The 19,289-nt window shown below is 50.0% G+C and overlaps 1 protein-coding gene across 1 annotated transcript; it reads right to left on the bottom strand.

Moving 5' to 3' along the window:
- Window positions 1-12: 12 nt before the first annotated feature.
- Window positions 13-18,916, bottom strand: STK11IP (serine/threonine kinase 11 interacting protein). Its single transcript, XM_086751169.1, has 24 exons — window positions 18,803-18,916; window positions 18,503-18,705; window positions 16,338-16,412; window positions 15,939-16,034; window positions 14,875-14,982; window positions 14,607-14,678; window positions 14,201-14,330; window positions 13,912-14,015; window positions 13,200-13,289; window positions 12,144-12,185; window positions 11,481-11,648; window positions 11,100-11,181; window positions 10,623-10,991; window positions 10,251-10,441; window positions 9,184-9,294; window positions 8,189-8,384; window positions 6,254-6,748; window positions 4,645-4,760; window positions 4,360-4,457; window positions 3,990-4,168; window positions 3,655-3,739; window positions 3,083-3,165; window positions 1,328-1,554; window positions 13-1,003 (listed from the first exon to the last, which is right to left on the bottom strand). Exons 1-24 carry the CDS (start codon window positions 18,855-18,857, stop codon window positions 863-865), a joined length of 3,516 nt encoding a protein of 1,171 aa, XP_086607295.1. The 5' UTR covers window positions 18,858-18,916; the 3' UTR covers window positions 13-862.
- Between the last annotated feature and the right edge of the window lie 373 nt (window positions 18,917-19,289).

Consider the following 19,289-nt stretch of genomic DNA (forward strand, 5'->3'; position numbering starts at 1 on the left):
AAAACATGACAATTCAATAAATATAAGCCTTTATTACAGTAGAAAATAATAAAACTCATGTTAAAATAGACTCTTGCTTTTGGACTGCTCAGAAAAGCCTAAGCCTCGCTTTTACCTGCCAGTGCCCACCAGGGTCCTGACCCCTAAGCAGTGAGCAACACATTTCTGTGCCAAGAGCCTCACAGCTCCTCCCTCCCCAGTGACAGTGAAAGACTACAGCAGGCTGAGCCGCGCCCCACCAGGCAGGCAGGTAAGGGCTCTCTGTGGGATTATTAGTACAGCGTGCCTCATCCCCTTGTGCAATCGGGCTCCTGTTTTAAGCAGGCAGCTTTGGGGAAGCCAGGGACAAGAGGAAGGATGAGGAGGAAAAAACAGAGGAAAAAAAAAAAATCAGCAGCAGATAATAGCAGCTGTTCTGAGACAGCTAGGAAGGCAGCAAATACACCTGCTAGGAAGACCACAGCACCCAGCTGCTGCTGGTCTGCTGTTTGCCTAGTACCACTGCATGTCCCCCACTGAACACGCTCTGGCCTGGCTCCCCTCTTCCTTCAGTGGTGCTCCATATGACCCTGAAGGAGACTAGCAGACACTGCCAAGTTAAAACTCTGTAGCTTATGCAGTATTACAAGGAACACCCTCCACCTCCTCCTTCCATGGCCAGCCCAGTGCAAGTGAGTGACTGTGCAGTCTGGACCATGATGTGCTCCCCTCCTCCCCACCAAAAAGGGCCAGCGACAAGAGTAGGGTAGAAAGTAGAGGCCACAGGACAGCAAGGTCAGATGGGAGTGGGAGGCACTTCTGCACCATTGCCAGCACAGCAGCACTCTTGACTCCAAGTCCCGTCTGCCTACAGCCAGCAAGCTCACTCCAGTCCCTCGTACACAGCCTTCCGTAGGTCGATCGAGAACATCTCCTCCCAGGGCCCACGGATCCACTCCACCAGCTCTGCCAGGAGCTTAGGGCACTCTGTGCGGATGTGCCAAGTGCTCTCCACCTTCAGCACCTGGGAGGGAGGAAAGAGAGGGAGGGGATGAGCAGGGCCTAGCCTCGAAGGCACTGATCACCTCTGAGCTGCTATTCCCCAGCGCAGAAACCAGTTCCACCCAGTTCCTAAGTTACATCCTCCTCCCTCTATGCTGCCAGCTATGGAAGTGTCCCCGCACGACTTTTGTACAGCGGCAATTTGCTGCGCTCCCCTGCATCTGTGGTGCAAGACCCTGGGTTAGGATGGGAGATGACAGCCCCAGGACGCTCTTGACAGGAACAGGATTCTGAGCACAATCCAGCCCCCAGCATCTTGTGTGCCCTATGACCACCTCCTGGTTACCTCATCGTAAAGCATCAGCTTGATGTCACAAGGACAGAGGCGATAGGTTATGACATTGCTAATACTGCTGATCGGCTGCTTCTCCTTCAACTGGATGTTGCTCCTAGGAGGCATTTCTGCCTCATGGTCTGCATCCAAGGAGGGTTGCACCTGCCACTGGTGATTCTCCTCTAGCAGAAACAGCATGCTTCGGGTGCTCAGCAGGGTCACAGGGAAAGCAGATGCCCCTAAAAGGATACAAGGGAACAGGAGAGGCTTTGCTGAGAGCCTGAGTCACCACAGAACCAGCTTTGCTCTCCATTCCTCCCCTAGGGAAATCCTTTCCAGCAACAGTAACTGGGTGAATAGCCTTACCCAGCTTCCTGACTGAAGAGGGGGAGCAGGGTAGCAAAATGTGGCTGGGCTTGACCAGCTTTATCAAAGCTCATTGCAAGAGCATGCATATGAAAGACCACCACCCAGCTAGCCTTGTCCAGCCTATATCTTCATGTGAGGCGGGGAAAGACACTTGGAGTCCTTTAACCTCTTAAACAACACTTTACTACTCCTTAGTTAAAAGTAAGCAGCTCCAGCTAAAAGGCCACCTTTTTTGGCCTGAATTTGTCTGGCTGCAGATATCTGATGGTTGGAACACAGAGCACACACTTAAAGTTTAATACCAAGCTGTGATGCGTCATGAGTATGGCAGAAAGCAAAGTAGTTTTGATAAACTGTGGGGAGTATAAATATCATGCAGCTGATTTCAGTGGATGCAAATGAAAAGCACTAGAACTTGGGAACAAGTCAGATGCACAGAAATAGGGAACCACTAGCAGAATTGGCTGAGGTCACAGGGGACCACAAGCTACTACAGCAACATGTTGCTTTTCTTGTCACATCTCACTTCTGGGAATTAGTGGAAATATCAGAAATGGGACGTTGAATTAGTCCTGTCTACTTGGCAGTGAGGCCTCAGCTGGAACTGTGTCCAGTTTTGGGCACCATACTCTAAAAAAGGAGAAAAACTGTACAGTAAAAACAACGCACTTTAAGTTCTCCCTCCCACAGGCTATTTGTTCAGCTTGAGGAGACCAATAAACATACTTTCCACAGAGTCCTCCTCATTCTCCTTCTCTCATACCTCCACAATAGCCAGTGGTGAACAGGGGTGCGAGAGCAGTAACAAAGTCAGAACATGATTAACAGCCAGGTTGTTTTTAAAAGTGTCCCAAGCTAAGATAACACTGGAATTGTTCACTGAAGACTCAAATCCCAGGTTTAGCACATTTGGCCCTCAGCAAGCCACAAGTCCTGGAACACAACTTGATGGCTGCTCCTTTCCTACCGTCTCAGGTTCCGGACACCTGCTTCTGTTTTCCTAAACTGAGCAGCCTTTCAGCTCCTCACACAAACCAGCTGTGTGTATGACCCCTCAGCTTTCTCTCAGCCTAGGGCAACGATCCAGCCCTTAGAAAATCTCCAGCTTCTCAGAAACCATTACAAGTTGTCGCCAAACCTGGTGTGCAAGACCAACTGCTCCCTAGAGCCTGGACTTCCATGCAGAAAAGGGCTGGGAGACTCACTGGATATACACAAAGAAGCATGCTGCTATCCTACACATCTCAACAATAAAAGAGCCCCTCAACCATACCCCCACCCCACCTCGCTGCTGGACCAATGGCTCAGCTCTTTTCCCACAGACTGTACCCTAAAACCAGAAGCATGTAAGCAGACAGCACAAGATGTGAGACACCTGGCCACCGAGATCTTCTGTACCTTGGATCAGGTAGGCCAGCAGGTAGAAGAAACAAGTGTCATCTGCAGCGGCAAAATCTGTGGTCTTGGAGTCCAGCAGATGCCTGCAGGAGACACAACAGCGGGTCGATCAGGGAAGCACCCTGTTTCCAGTCTAGGTTTGCTGTGAACTCAGAGAGCTGTTCACTGTCCTCTTTGGGAAGGACCCATCTCTCCCAGATGTTGCAAAATTCCTCTCTCTTCTGTTACTCTGCCCCCAGCCTTGCCAGCTAGGAACCAAATGCTTCTTGCAAGGGAGGAGGCTGCCCTATGCCTCCCCGTTCTCCTCCCTCCATTATACTCTGCTCAGGCTCCTCTAGGAGAGCTGGAGTTACCCTGCCTGGCTCAGTCCATGACACACCTTTGCCTGCTCATCCCCTGTGCAGAAGGCACCTGAGCCAGCTGCCTTAAGCCCATAACACAGGACTGGCTGTCACTCCAGCAGTGCCTCCTCCTGTGCTGCCTTGTTTTGAGTACTATGTTTCCCAGGCACTGCTGAACAATCAGACATCCTCTTCTATCCAAAACCTCAGCCTCACAGATGTCGTTCTTACCATAGCCAATGTTGTGGATTCATTTCCACAGTGGGGATTTCCTTCACCTTACTCCTGTGCTTAGCAGGTAGCTCATGCATGAGATCTAAAGAGAGGGAGAAGGTAGATGTCTTTTATTGTGAGCCCAAGGGCAGTACATAACAGCTCAGGACAGTCCTCTGGTCTACAGAGAGGCACTGGAAGTTACGATGCCCGTGGGGTTCTCCCTCAACTCTTCTCTGAGCTGGCAAGTGAATTTCCAACATATATCCAACTACAGCTCTCCTGGAAGCTCTCCAAGAGCAAAACTTCCAAATCCTCTCCCCTCCCCATCCCTGCTACAGCTCTACTCTTACATGTCAGAGTCTGCAGGAACTGGTCACAGCAGCTTTGGTTCCGGATCAGCAGATTGTAGGAGGCTTTCGGGTTCTCAAACTCCATTCGCAAGCTCTGGTGGCAGAGTCCCACTTCCAGATGGGAAATATCAGATAGGCAGTGGGAGTCGCTCTTCTTCAGCCAGTCTGCAGGTTGTCCCCTAATCACAGAGCACAGCCCTCAGCTGCAGCAGGCTGCCCCATCTCCTCCCGCACATCACACTGCAGCAGGGGGGTTTGCCAGAAGAGCCTTTGCATGTCACCACGCCTCCAGGGTAAGGCTAGCACAGGCTGGCACTACCCAGCACTCACAGCCTTGCTGCAGGGTCTCACTAACCACCATTCTTCTCACCTGATAGCCCCAGTGACTTCCAGCACATAAATCTTGAGATCAGAGGCAACCAGGATTGAGAGGAACTCTCCTTGACGGCCAAACTTCACCATGACCACCTAGAGCACAGAGAGAGTGGGTCATAGCACTGGCCTGCCCCTTGCCAGCCCACCCATGGAAAGGACCAACTCAAACACACTTCAGCTCCCTTCACACCCCACAGTCTCTGGGATGCCACCCTAGAGCAGAACTTGCAGGGTAGGAAGGACAGCCAAGGAGTGTAGGAGTGGTGGTGTGGGAGCTCACCTTGAGGAAGCACTGGAACTCCTCAGCATTCTCCTCAAAAACCTCCATATCCAGGTACAGCTTCAGGCGATGATCCACAGAACGGAAGTCCCTCGTGTGCAGGATGCCGTTTACAGCTGAGGAGAGCAAAGGGTGGGATCAGCACTCTGCTGAGTGACTGGATGCCGCCCAAGCACGCAGACTGGCAGCAGTATCACCCCCTCTGCACGCTTGCTTCCATTAAGTCTCTCCTTAAGACCACGGGCCAAAGCCAGGGCTTTCCAGGCCACAGGTCTCAATCTAGAGACATGAGGAGACTACATCACTCCAACACTTGCTTCTTCAGATACACAAAGCCTAGGTTTAACCCATCTTCAACCTGTGCTCAGCTGTTTAGTCACAAGAGGACATTGCTTTGCTGCCAGATTTGGAAGGAGGGCAATTCTTTATCACAAAGCCAAAGACATTTCTCATTTCATCTGGTGTCAGCTCAGGTCAGCTTTCTAAATTCTGACTTCAGCTGTGGTAAGGCTAAAGAGGACTGAATAAAACACCAATAAAACTGCTTAAGAACATAATTAGGTTTATCATGCAATTGTATAACCAAATAGTTTATACAATAGCCACGATACTGCCCGAGAGTATACACTTCCCTGTGGAACCTGTTCCCCACCAGAAACACTACACTAATCAACTTCTCCTCAGCAGGAGCTTTTTCATGGGCTGAGTTTTAAATGAGACCTTGTGATTTGACCCAGAATAAGAGACTGCTTTATTTCTCAAACTCCAAGTGTACAAGACTGAACATGGTAATCCTAAACACTGGTCCTATACCAACTCCTCTTCAGAGGTACAGCAGTCTTGAAAGGCTGGGGGATATCTCTATAGATCAGGAAACTGATGGGTTTGTAGATCAGGACTAGACTGCGGTTATAGTGGAGTCACTTTGTGGGTTGGACCAGATAACCTCCAAAGCTCCTTTCCAACTTCAGTTATTCTGTAAATCACAAACTGATCCCCAAGAAAAGGCAGTTTGCTACATGAGAAATCCAAGACTTTTTACAAAAAGCATTTGTGGGCCTCCTAGTAACTGCTATCTTGCATGACATCCCTTCCACAGACAGAACACAGTCTCTTCTTTTGGACAGGCTTTGTCATCTGAAGCTCATAATGACCACCAAGGAAAGCACAAGCAACTGCAGATCCACTAACCAGAGCCTCCTACAAACACACCAGCCTCACACTGCACTTAAGCCAGAGAATAAAGACAGAAATTCTGCATACTATTCTCCAAAGGTAATGCTCCAGCTGGCAGCTTGCTGGTGCCACAGGAACATAGCGTGTCTGTAACGGAACAGTGCAGCTCCCAGAATGAGACCCTGTTACTCAAAGTCTGAGCAATACTAGGGATTAGGAGCTGACTCAGTTTTTCCCTGCCTTCAGGCATAGGGATTGAACAGGGAAGGGAATTAAAAACTCTGCTCACAAGAACCACGGTCACTGCTGCTCATACCTGACGACCCCCCTTCCCCATTAAACAGGAGGCAGCGCACCCTGCAAAGCACCAGTGATTAAGCCCAACACCAAGCTGCGCACACCCCTAGACCCTGCATGGCTCCTACGTACTCACAGGGATTGAGATTCCATGTTTCCTCTGACTCAGAGTTCAAAGAGGGCTGGGAAGAAGTGGGCCCACGAGAAGCACTGTAACGGTAGCTCCCCATCAAACTGCCCCCATTGGTGTCTGTGTGGCTGAGGGACAAATACTGACTCTTCATGCCCAGCTCCTTCTTCCCACAGCCCCCATCTGAACTACGGGAGCTGGAACGGAGAGTGCCGTCATGCTCGCCATTCAGCTCTGGGGTCCTGTTGCTGTTGCTGGTATCCATCTCCGAGCTGTCCTCCCCACCAATGTAGAACTTCCCACTCTCGCCAGCCAGGGCAGGTGCTTCTTCTGGGCCCTCCTGCTGGCTGCTTCCCTCCAGGATGGAGTCTGACAGGTCCTCACTTGTGCTATCGGGGCCGAGTGGCAAAGGAGTGCTGGAGCACACCTCTGAAGGCAGGATGACCACATGGTCACTGGAACAACTGGGACAGGCTATGGGCTCACCAGCTGCTGCAGCATCTGTAGAAGATTTAGTGAGGGATAAAGAGAAACTAAAACAGCTCTCCCACAAGATTTTTTTTTTCCTCCCCTCTGCAAACCACAAACCATCCCTTTCAAAGTAGACAATATTTATAGTAGCCCTTGAGCAGCTTGTTGAGCAGCTCTGTTCAGAATCATATGCTACACACCTCCCCTCACAAATCAATGAGAAGTTCTGGATCAGTGCCAACATCCACCTGAAATAGCTCTGCTCTGATTTAGGGTGACCACTGTGTGCTGTAGTGGCCACCAAAACTCATGAGCTGACGTACTTTCCCCCACTTTGTGTCCACAAACACTCACATAGCCTTTGAAGCCCAAGCTCATGACCAGTCAATTCAACCCTCCTTAGCCACCTCCATCCCCAGGTTGGTTTATTCTCCTGCCAGCCAAACCACAAGCATGCCGTGTGCCTTCTCCAGCTGTCCTCATGCCTCCTGACCCCAATACCTGATGCTTCACCCACACCACAGCAGACTCCCAGCTGGATCTTGGGACTCCCACTACCCTGGCAGGGGGCAGAAAGTGTCCTGGGGTGGAAAAAAGTGCTGCAGCCAGGACAGCATCTCTGCCCTCACTGCAGTACATCGATCCCAGAAATCTTTGTCAAACGAGCAGCATCTTCCGAGCTAAGGCTGGTCACTCCCTACTTCAAATATAAACTGAGCTTTGAAAAACTCAGCAATCAGAAGATGCCTATTCAGCACTGGCCATATCTCAGCCAAAATACCACATCTAGTTTCAGACACCTAAAGAAAAATGTGGACAAATGGGAAAATGTACAAAGGAGACCAGCAAGAATAACAGCATTGTATGAGGTATGACTGACAAGCAAATTATCTAGGGAGCTGAGCTTATTTAGTCTAGAGGACAGAAGACTAGGGACTAGTCACGTGGGGAGAACAATGGCCCTCATGTACAAAGAAAGGAATAAATCATTCCCCATAAGCAAAGTGAGAGTGGGCTTAAGATCACAGCCAGGGAGACTTGAATTAGGGTTCTGGTTGTTTTTCTGGTGTCTAACAGCCAAAGTTTTACCTGAAATACTGGAGAAGATTGCCTAGAAGCCCCTGTTAGCAAAAGCCCTTTAGAACAAATAAGTCTCTGTGGCAGAACTGACTACAGTTTCCAACAGGATGAGAGACTACATGACCTTTAATGCCTCTCCCAGACTTCAGATTTCTGTGGACCATCTGCAGTTTCTAGCACCCCTATGTTCTCCCAGACCCCACACCACCAACAACAGGGGTGCTGTTTACTTAACAGTGGGCCAAGTGAGAGTACATCCCACAAGTTTTAATTCCAGTACAGCCAAGGTATCATCCTCTCCTATACATTCCATCCTCTGCACCACAGCTGCCATTCTGGCAGTCTGCTTGGGCATTAGCAAGCATCCTTTTTCTGGGTACTACATCCTACCTGGATTTGAGACAACTAGGTTCTCCAGGATTTTGGCATCTCCAGCCTCTGAAGCATAGGGATCTTGATGCAAGGGAGCCAAGGACTGCAAAAACTCCTGCTTGCATTTCAGGCACTGGAGCTTTGTGGATCCCTTTTCCTGGTCCTGATTTCGCCGATTCTCCTCAACAGCTGGGGACAACACTTCAAGGACACACTAGAAGTAGCAGCACAGGGAAAAGAGTGCTAGCAGACAGCTATAACCGTCCTAATAAAAGCAAGCCCCTGACATCAGCAAGTCTCCTCACATGCCTCATTACAGCACTTCAGAGTGCAAGGGGTACAGAGCTACTTCCCAGCTAACGCAGTACCACAGACAGTCTGTGCAAGACTTGCCAAGGGCGCAGAGGTTCACTGCAGAAGACCAAGAGAATCTGGTTTTGCAGATCTGTGCCTTGTGTCTACATAATGACAGGCTCTCCTTGGAACTCCAGTCTCAAGGGTCCCATTTATTTGTGCCTTTTCTGTAACAACTTGTTTAAATGTACTTAAACAACAGTACCTGAAGAAAAACACTCAGATTTGAGACCAGAGTCACTGCAGCAGCTGTGCAGACCAGAGCTGCCATAGCACTGACACTCTCACTGACCAGAGGGTTAAGTACAGGCTAGTGCATAGCTCAGAATCCAGGAAACATTATGTTGCACATGCACAACAAGTAAGGATCACTAGAGTACTAACTTTTCTCCCTAAGAGAGAGAAAACTGCAAGGCTTTCTCCTTGAAAGCATCCTTTATGCTCCAGGACCTCCACTGCCCACAGCCATGCTCACAGGGCCCTCAACAGGTCATCTGTGCAGCAGGATAAATCCTGAGCTTACAAACCAGACATGGGCTGCCACAGAGCAGCAGACGCGCATGTGCTCTAACAACAGGGGCCCTGTGCTGGCTGGAAGAATTCAGTTTCTTCCAGTAACACTGTCCCTCTCCACAGGCTCCAGCTCTAGCCTCCCCTACCTGTAGACACTGCTCCGGGCAGTCATCAAGCACCACGTATTTGCGCTTCTGCCGGTCCTTGCGAATGTAGCTGAAGTGCAATTTGAGGACAGGGAAAACTCGCTCCAGGTCCTGCAGGAGACAGAAACCACCAGTTCTAGAAAGAGGACACAGCATGCAGCATACAGACTACATTTGTTTGCAACTGGCTGAAACATGGCCGTACAAGCATTTAATGTAGTAAGCCCTGAGTAGCCCTCCATGGCTGATAGCATTTGGGAGCCTGGTAAAATGGGCACAAATAATTAATTAAATAAATAGAGCTCTGAGGACTTAAAAATAAGTGCTGAGGACAACAGCAAGTTTCAAGGCCCAGAACAAAGCATTTCAAACAAAATATCTTTTCACAAAGGTACTTCAGAGGAACATCAAACTACAAACATTCAAGAGGTACAAGAGCAGGAAGAAAAAAAAAAAGCTTTTGAGGAAAATAGTATTAGAGAAACCTGTGAACATGTCCACGCACAATACTAATGTTAAAATCCTACCATGAGGAAACAGATTTCCAAACTCCCTTTCTAAAAAACCACAAAAGTGAAACAGGGCTGATAGTGTTAAAGCACGCACCTAGAGTGGATGGAAAACCGCCCACTGAACTACCAGGAGCTCTCTAAACATCACCCTAGGCTCTGTGCTGCACTGTCTAAGAAAAAGTACAATCCACAAACAGTCCTCCAAGGCAAGGGAGATACCCCAGCGAGGAACGGATAGGAAGGAGGTTTCCATTTCACTTAGGCTCCTCTTGAGAAATCTCTCACTCCTGTGAACTGGAACAAGTCCAGCCATTATCTTTTTAACTTCAGCTTTGCAAGAGAATTGGTGCTGGCTCTTGATGCATTTTCACAGGTACTCTAAGCAATACAGACACTGTTAGATATGTATGCATTGTGGGGAAGAGATGCTCGATCAATCAGGCTTTGCAGGAGCTAGGAAAACACCTGCAGGGTACTCTGACAGAGGCCCAAATCCAGAATGCTGGCCCACACAGGGAGTAATATGTCAAAGGGTCACACAGAGGCATAACTCACCATCCTCTTCCAGTTCATCTCTGAGGTCTCCACCTTCTGCAGGCATTTCAGCTCCAGCTTGTGGAGGACTCTGGCAGCCTTCAGTTCCACCTCAATTACATGCTTAGCTGTGACTCGCAGGAAGATCCAGTCTGGCTCTGGGTCCCCTTCACCTTCTATTTGGCTCACCAGCACTGGTTGGCAAAGGTCCACTGGCAAACAAGATGTAGGACAAGTCAGTACACACAGCAGGCCTTCAGGCCTGCTTGGCCCAAGTCCTTAGAAGTCCCACAATACTGGGCATCATGATAAAGCTTCAGGGATATCACATTTGTTCCATCTATTCTGTCGTCACCAAAGCTCTCAAACACAGCAGTGAAAAGACCTGTTTACCTTCTGGCTTCTCCTCCTCTTCTTCCTCCCCCAACATTAGCTCATCTGCCTCCTCTTCTCCTCTTTGTTCTCCTTCCACAGGCTCATCCAGCTGTACTTCGGGCTCTTCCTCCTTCTCAGTATCATCCAAAGGAGCTGCGGATTCTTTCTGGGATACTTGAGGTTTTCCTTGCTCTGCGTCAGAGCTCTCACTCTGCAAGTCCATCGCAGTAGGTCTTCCTGCGATCTCACCTGCAGAACGGCTACGGCAGATGACGGGTACTTGGTCATGCTCCTCCAGATGTCTCTTATACTGCAGCCAGTCAACACCAAAGCGATCTCTGAAGCTGTCCAAGCGCTTTATCTCCTTCTGATGCTGTAGGACCAGGCCTGCAGAGAAAAAACTTGGAAAGCATTAAAATAATCACCACGCCAGAGCACTCCTCTGACTATGAGCAGTTCAGTTGCTGTGTTACAGATGAAGAAACCAAGTCTCACCAGCAGAGAGAGGTAAAGCCTGGGGCTCATGTTCTGTGTCACTGGGCTCCGAAATGCTTGCTCTGCGCACTTTGACTTTTCCCTGGAACAAACAGGGTAAGAATAGTTGGGACGCACAAGAGAAAACAAAACAGCATCTGATGAGGGGCTCTGCCAAGATGAAGGGTTCATAGCTGTTACAGCGCAGAACCACAACATGAAACATTTGTCACAGTATATCAAGACTGACTTTAAGCCCGGCCCCTTCCTAACATGCAGTAGAGGCTCAGTACTACACAGTCAGTACAAGACCACATCCCACAGCACAAGGCTTTCACATCGAGAGAGCTCCTTCACCCAACCTGCCAGCTGCACAGTTAGGAAGCTGTCTCAGTCCCAGACCTTGGTTTTCTTCCGAGGGAGCCTGACAGCCACATTCTCTGCTGGGGACTGACTGTCGCTGAAGTCTGCAGCACAGGAACTGTCCAGAGCACTGCGGTCCAGCACAGTCTTCTCTGAGGTAGAAGTGTGGATGGACTGTGACACACTTTGCACAAGTCTTGGAAGGTGCTAAAGTCACAAGAAGAGAAAGCTGCCTGCTAAGTGCAAAGGGGAGACAAGGTAACCAAGCCACAACTCAGGCTAACAACTTCCCTGTCCCTCACCATCTCAGAGTGGTGACAACAGATCCTGCCTTGTCGACTGGATTGTTTATCACGAACACTCCAATTTAACTCAATCTCTGCATTTCTTAAAAACAGCAGATGGGAAACGGACAACTGTTTGTTTTGCTGACATGTAATTCAAGTGTCAAGTACCAGAGAGTACCTGAAAAGGAAACAGGCAAGGCTCCGAGCTCTGCAAGGCTACATAGGACAGAATAAGTTACACCGCTCTGGCCAGTCCCAACAATTACTAGGGATCAGCACAGACTGAGCCAAAACAAACTGCGTCAAAGAGTCAAGGCAGCCTCTACAGTTTTAATGGGACACATGATGATGCAAAAACCTGTCAGAGTTCCCACTCCCAAAGCCAGTAAGATCAGTTTACAGCAACTGTACTTACCATTAGGTCCAAGGAAGAGAGTGGCTGCCCATCCAAGAGGAACTGTAATTAGAGACCCATTTGCAGTCAGATTCCACTTGGCTGGCACACACTCAGGACAACATCTGCTGCCTCCTATTCCCCTTCAGGCCACCCAAGGGTTGGGATCCCTGGCACAAACTGCCAAGACTACCAGAAACAACCCTCTTCCTGCCTATCCATCACTCCTTTAGTTGTAGCTACTTGACCTAATAGCATATAAGGCCAGAAGGACCATTGTGGTTTTCCTGTTTACAGACTTTACGACTCCCAGAAACGTATCCAAGACAGTCTGTGGAATAAATAAAACAGATTACCTCAAAGCTTGTACCCTACTTCTAGCCTGAGTCTACCTAGTTTCCAGTAGCTTGAGCTCAGTGAAAGCTAGTTCCAAGATGCAGTTTGAAGATGATCAATCCAGCCATTTGCCACTAATGTGAAGGGCAGCCCAGCTCTGGAACACCTCTGACCCTTAGCAAGCAAGTTTACTTTGCTAAATTGCCAGAATGCTGCCTTGCTGGGTTCTTTATTTAAAATCTGATCACCAAGAACTGACCTAAGCACCAGAGTGCAAAGAAAACAGTGATGACAACTAGCTGAGAGCAGAGCGATGGGCAGAAAGAAAGAAGCGGCCACAGTAGCCAAAAGGAGTATGTAGTTTGGCAAGGTGGGCCAAGATGGTGAGTTCCTTCTTTGCAAAGTCCAGCTACATAGTCACTATCTAGGAGGAACAGACTAAAGCTTTGGGACCATCGGTGAGCAAAACTGATGAAGCTGACAGTGAAGAAGTATTAAGATCTGAGGTCTGGCAAACCTGAGATCAGTATTCAACTCTGTCTGCCCTGGCCAGCACACCACATAAAAATTTAAGGATAAACTACTCTACCTGAAAAAAAAAAAAACCCACAAAACAATCACCACTGTTACACCACTGGAATGAATTTTCAGGTTTATTAAATTCTTTCCCTCATTTGCCCCTGGGTATAAGAACATCCTACACCTTCAACAGCAGGGACAGAAGGCACATAACATACTCACATTGGAGGAGGCTGCCCTGGGAGACAGATGTACAACAGTTGCAGACCGATGGTTGTGATGAAACCATAATGGGTTTCCCTCTAAATGCAGCTGGGTGGGGGAAACAGAGAAATTGTTATTAGAGGTAATATTCTATACCCTGACCTAATCTGCCTGCAGCTCCAGGCTTTCTCTCTGCCTCAGGAAATATCCTTGTAGTGGAATGCTGATCAATCCAGGAGAGGATTAAGCTTTTACAACGCTTCCTCAAATTTGTTCAGCAAATAGAGAATGAAATTAAAGTACTTCCTACTCATGTCTCAAAACCATCAGGAGCTTTTTCAGTACTGACTCTGAGAACTGTTGAGAGAACAGTCCTTTGCAGGCTATCTTCCTTCACAGGCACTACAATGCCTGCAGTTATCCTCCTTCAGACTTCTCTGAAGGCACAAATCCACAACAGGATTAGGGGGGATCTTTACTGAACTTGACAGTGTCAAAAACGAGGTGAGGATGAGCATATGGAAAAAGGTTAGCTTGAGCAGGGGTTGCAGAAAATGAAGACTGAAATACAGGTGTGTCTCCAAGGCTCCCCAATCACCTGTCCTCATTAAAATTAAATGCTCAAGAGTTGAACTGATCTTTCAAACTCTCTTCTTACCATACAGTCTCCACCTTGCACCTCCTGACCATGACATCTCTCATCTACCAAACCACCAGGCTTCGTGCTTACTTTTTTTACATAGTGCAGAGTAGACAACGGTGCCAACTGGGCATGTTCCAGCAGCAGGTTATAGGCCACATCTAGGTGCTGCAGATTCACCAGCTGTTCAACCCCTGCAAACAAAGTAAGAAAGCCATCAGCATGCTAGAAGATATAATTTAGGAACTTCCCACCTACCCGTCTCCCTGCAAATCGAACCCTGGTAAAAACAGCTGTGCCCAAAATTTCAAGTTCTGTTCCTCCTCGAGGAAGAGAGAAAGGCCTCAGACTCAGAAATGCTCCTCCCTTGCGGGCTCACCATTAATGCTGTCAAGCTCATTGTTGCGTAGAATCAGAGTCACCAGCTTGGATCGGCTGAAGATGCCAAGGTTTGGCACCTTGGACAGGAAGTTATAAGCCAGATTGAGGTACTCTAGTTCGGAGAGGGTCTGTTCAGAGAGAAGAGCAGCACTGGATCAATTGAGACCTTAGTTCAAAGCCTGACCTCGAACTCAAGACAAGGCACTAGCCCCTATCATTTTCTTCACATACATGACAACAGCTTCAAGGCTGCAAGCACTGGCTCTAAATCACATGCCTGCTAGGTCATGTCTTCAGTTTCTTTTGTTATACATCATTGACCATGTGCTTGCTAGCTGATTACAGCACTTTAGCAGTGTCCTCTCCATACGAGGAAACCCTGGTGCTCAGCCCAGGATACTCACCGTTAAATAGTGCTCACAGTCCTGGATCTTGTTATGACTCAAATCCAAGACTCTCAGAGCATTCAGTAATTGCTGAAGGACAAAGAGATACTAGATCAGATCCTACAAACAACATGGAAACCCTGTCCTGCTGGGAGAGGCCAGCAAAATTAATACTGCTCACTCCCTCCCACGCAAACCTAGCAGCATGAGTAAAGGAGTGCCCAGTTCTTGGCTGTGATCATCTCCTCTCTTCCCCTCAGTCATGCAGGAAGGATGCCCCACTCACCAGTGAGTCATCCAAGGCAGTGATCGAGTTATAGCTGAAGTTCACAGTGTGCAGTTCCAACCACGGGAGCGCACAGCTCAGATCGCCACCACATGCTGAAATGATTTCCTAGGAAGAAGCGAGGAGCCATTCCTTGGTGAGTACTAGCTGTTACAGCAAAAGCAGATGAACACAGGAGAACAGCTAGTCTACAACAAGGCTGGCATATTGTGCCTTACAGATCCTGCCTTGCCTAGCGTGGCAATGACTTTTACATCACTCACTTAAGTATTTGGAGATGGTGAGAATTCCATGGCTAGATATTTAGAAAGAAGGGGAGAGGCTTTTGCTTCCTACACTGAAGTGGCAATAGTTAATCTAACATGCTACAGTTCATAGGCTCTGAACACCAACCACAAAGATTCATGCTAACGAAACCTTTTTCAGACCTCCATCAAAGCACAGACACAGAAGTAAGATACACACGCCCTGGCCAAACAACTTGTGCTCTGGCAGACAAAAGAAACTCTATGCACTCCCTACCAGCAGCCCCTGTTCCCCAGCAGGCAGCTGCTTCTGTGCCACAGACAAAAGCCCAGAGCCCCATGGCTAGCACAGCCCACACTTCTCAGTTCTCCACAGCTGGAGCTTGCCTTCATGTCTCAGAAACCTGCTGGGCACCAGTGCAGATAAGACACTGGGGCACAGCATTCCCTCTGACAATAAACTCTAATTTAAGACTGCTGAGGTACAATGAAATAAACCTTGATCAGCTGCAGGCCTTTGAATGTGAAAACAGCCAAAGACACAGAATGGTCTGACCTAGCTGATACAAATATTGGCTGCAGACAGAAATTCTCAAGCAGCTAAAAAGGAGACTACAGAGCACACATGTATCCAACCAGGGAATACTTCAACATTGAGTCAGGAGTAGGGCCCAGAACGGGGAAAGGAGAAAAAGCCATATGCAACATGGATCAGTAAGATGGTTAACATTGTTCCCACATCTTCCCTGCGTGAAGGGTTGCAGGATCAAGACAGCCTTTCTCCTGCCATTTCCCCATGAGCTGTGTAGAGACACTCACCTCCAGTGTACTGATACATTTGCAACAGGTTAGAGATTCCAGCTGAGAATAGACAAATCGCAGTCCCCGGAGGCAGTGTGGAGGGACAGACCTCAGCTGATAAGAAAGTAAGGATAACATACATCAAAATACTACAGTGTAAGAGCAGCTGCCATCCCAGGCCCATCTCTGCAAGCCATGTCTTGTTTCCCTGCTAGAGCCTCCATCCCTAACATTCCAGACTTTGCTCATATCCAAGCTTCACCCCAAGCAAGCATTGCAAGAGATTAGACTTAGCCATCTAGGAAAGCCACCAAAGCCTACTCAGTTTTCAGGAGTGGAGGCATTCTGCAACCACAAAACTAAGTCAAGAAAAGCCAAACAGCAAGACTCAAAGCCAGTTTTGCCTTCTATACTTACTTCCAGATGCCGCAGGGACTTGAAAGGAAAGATCTTCACAGCAGATTGCACAACACAGTTTGGAACATGAACGAGCTAGAGAAACCAGAAAAGAAGTCTCATGTCAAGCCCGATTTGTGCTGCAATACCGCCCTCGCGATGTACCGACTGCAGTACCTTGAACAGGCCCGCCCCCAACCCGAACTCCAGCTTGGGTGTTCACTCACAGGCTCTCCCCCCATGCTGGTATTGGCACTGTCTCCTGGCCTCATAGTTCAGTGGAGGTGAAAGAAAAAAAGCTAGCTAGCACAAGAACACTGTCTGCAAGACCACAGAGCTCCTTTTCTTCTCCCTTGCCCATGTGGCTTCGTTACTTTCAGAAACACAGGTCTGACAGCTGGATTCCTCATCAGCCACCACTAACAAATCTACTAAATAAAGACAAATCTAACTGCTACAGCTATGTTTATCAAGCAACTGAACTGAACTAGCACACTGGTGGGAGGCGTGCATGTGCATTTCACTAGAACAGGCCAAATAAGGCAAATCACAAGCAGATACAATGGAAAACACAGTTGGTCTCCACGACACTGATAGCATTAGACTGAGGTACCTGCTAACCTGCTCTTTGCACTCTGCAGTGCAGCCACAGGCTCTTTCACCACAGGACAGTTCGGCCATGTTCACGTACCGCAAAGGATAAGGTACCAATTTCTTATGCTTTCTATGGCCACTGCACAAGTAGTATTTCAGACAAAGTGAGTAATGAAGTAGTTAACGCTCCCACTGCAGACACCAAAGTACAACAGGAGACACCATCTCTGCAAGCTACATCCACCTTCACACAGAAGTCACTCATCAGGTGCAGAACAGACATCCCAAGGCCTCATCAGCACTGCCGCTGCCACAGCGGCAGCCCTGGTGGCGATGAATCACTGCCCTGCTGCCTGCCAGCACTAATGCAGCATGTCGAACAGGACCATTCGCAGGGGAAGCTTGCACTCGGAAGCTTTGACAATGAGTTTTAGCAAAGCTTATTTCAGATGGCATCCTTGCTCTACGTCCTGACCATCTCCCCTCCCTCCACTGTCTTAAGAATATGATTGGGCTGACATAAATTATCGGTTTCTCCAAGCAAATCAACTACCGCACCACAAGGGGTAGCTTTCTCTTCTTTAAGGGCTTGTTACAGAAAGAGCTCATTTTTTGGTTAACACAAGCACTCACCACAACTTGCATCCTAACTGCAGCGTCTCTCCCCGCCTCGTCCCTGCCAGGGATCTGTGTTTCTCCACAAGCCTCACTCCAACCTCCACCCTCAGCACACCGCTACGAAACCCTCCCAACCACATTCAGACAATGTCTCCAACCTGTCTCATATGGAAAACACTTTTAAGAACATCGCAGGCCGTAGTGCTCGGCTACAACCCCTCCGGAGCGTTGCTGTGGGACCTAAGAACAGCTGCTAATTCCTCTTCCTCTTTCAGGCCCATTTCACCTCTGCTACCCTCCCAGTAGTGCCTCAGTGCCAAGTATAATCACGTGCAGCCTCGTAACACATGCCACCTTTCAAGAAGCCCTCTGAAGAACCTCTATCTCTGTACTTCTATCTTTATTACAGCCTCCTTAAAATTAATGAGGACACATTATTAGCAATGTCCCACGCCGTGAAACAGATCAACCAGAACCACTGCCCAGGCAGGAGCATGTAAAACTCAGAAAGAAGCAGCGCAAGGTCTCAGAGCAGTAAGCGTATACGATGTCTACCCGCTCTGTTCAAACACCCTGGCTCCGCTGCCTCCTGCAGATCAGTCACCACCCAGGGAGCACTCAGCTGCCAGACACTGCCCAAATTGCTCAAGCATTTCAAGAAATAATCATTTTCCCAGGAATGTCAACACCTTAGCAAGGTCAGAACGTAATTAACCCCTGCTGCCCTTGTTTTTAACCCTGAAAAACTTTCCGCTGAGTTGCATGGCTGATCCTAGATGAAGTAACTACACGCTTGACTACGATGCCACGCAGCAGCCCTGCGAGAGCTGTTTGAGCTGTGCAGCATGCACATCGGAGGGGGTCAATGGGCGCTGAGGGAGGCCACTCTGGAGCAGGCGGCTGTGCTGCCACCCCACTGGCCGGCCCTGTGGTGCCCCCGGCCCCTCACACCCCTGGCCACAGCAAGCACAGACCTTCAGGGAGTGAGTCTTCTGCAGGACGTCGAAGAGGAACTGCGCCTGGAGAATGGCGGCAGTCTCGGCGGGGTGCGAGGGCAGGGCCACGAAGCCCCGGTTCTGGTTGCGGGAGCCCAGGTGCTGCTCGAAAACCTGCGTCAGGTGCTGCAGGGTGGGGGTGAGCAGCGTCAGCGTGCTGGAGCCGTCCAGGACGAGGTCCCCTGCGCAGAAGGGAAAGGGAAGGACGGGACGGGCCGTGAGCGCTGCTGCTGCCGCCCCCCACACCGGGCCTTCACCCCAGCCCGGCCCCCCACTCACCCGCGTCCTGCAGCAGCCGCGCCAGGCCGTGCACCAGCGTCTCCGCCGCCGCCATCTGCAGGGGGGGGAGGCCGAGGCGGCGGAGGCCGAGGTGACCGCGGCCCAGCCCGGCCCGGCGCGGCTCGTCCCTCGCCGCCGCCGCCGGCCCCTCGCACTTCCGCGTTACCACAGAGACGCGCCCTTCCGCCGCACCAGCGAGGCGGCCGCCGCGCCTAGAGCGCCGCCGCTTACATCCGGTTGCCATGGAGCCCGCCCCAGCGTCCCCCTCCCGCCCGGCGGGGCCCGCGCCCCCCGGCCCCCGCCCCACCGCCGCCGCTGCCGCCGCCGCCCCGCGCCGCCGGGGGGGCGCCCCGCGCCGCCGCCCCGCAGCCACGCCGGTAAGCGGGGGGGAGGGGGCCCGGGAGGGGCGCAGGGCCGGCGGGAGGCCGGGGCCGCAGCGCCGCCCGCCGCCGCCGGCGCGGCGCGGCACGTGTCGGGCGGAGCGCGG

This window comes from Chlamydotis macqueenii, chromosome 6 (genome assembly GCF_036417535.1).
Source record: "Chlamydotis macqueenii isolate bChlMac1 chromosome 6, bChlMac1.mat, whole genome shotgun sequence".
NCBI lineage: Eukaryota > Metazoa > Chordata > Aves > Otidiformes > Otididae > Chlamydotis > Chlamydotis macqueenii.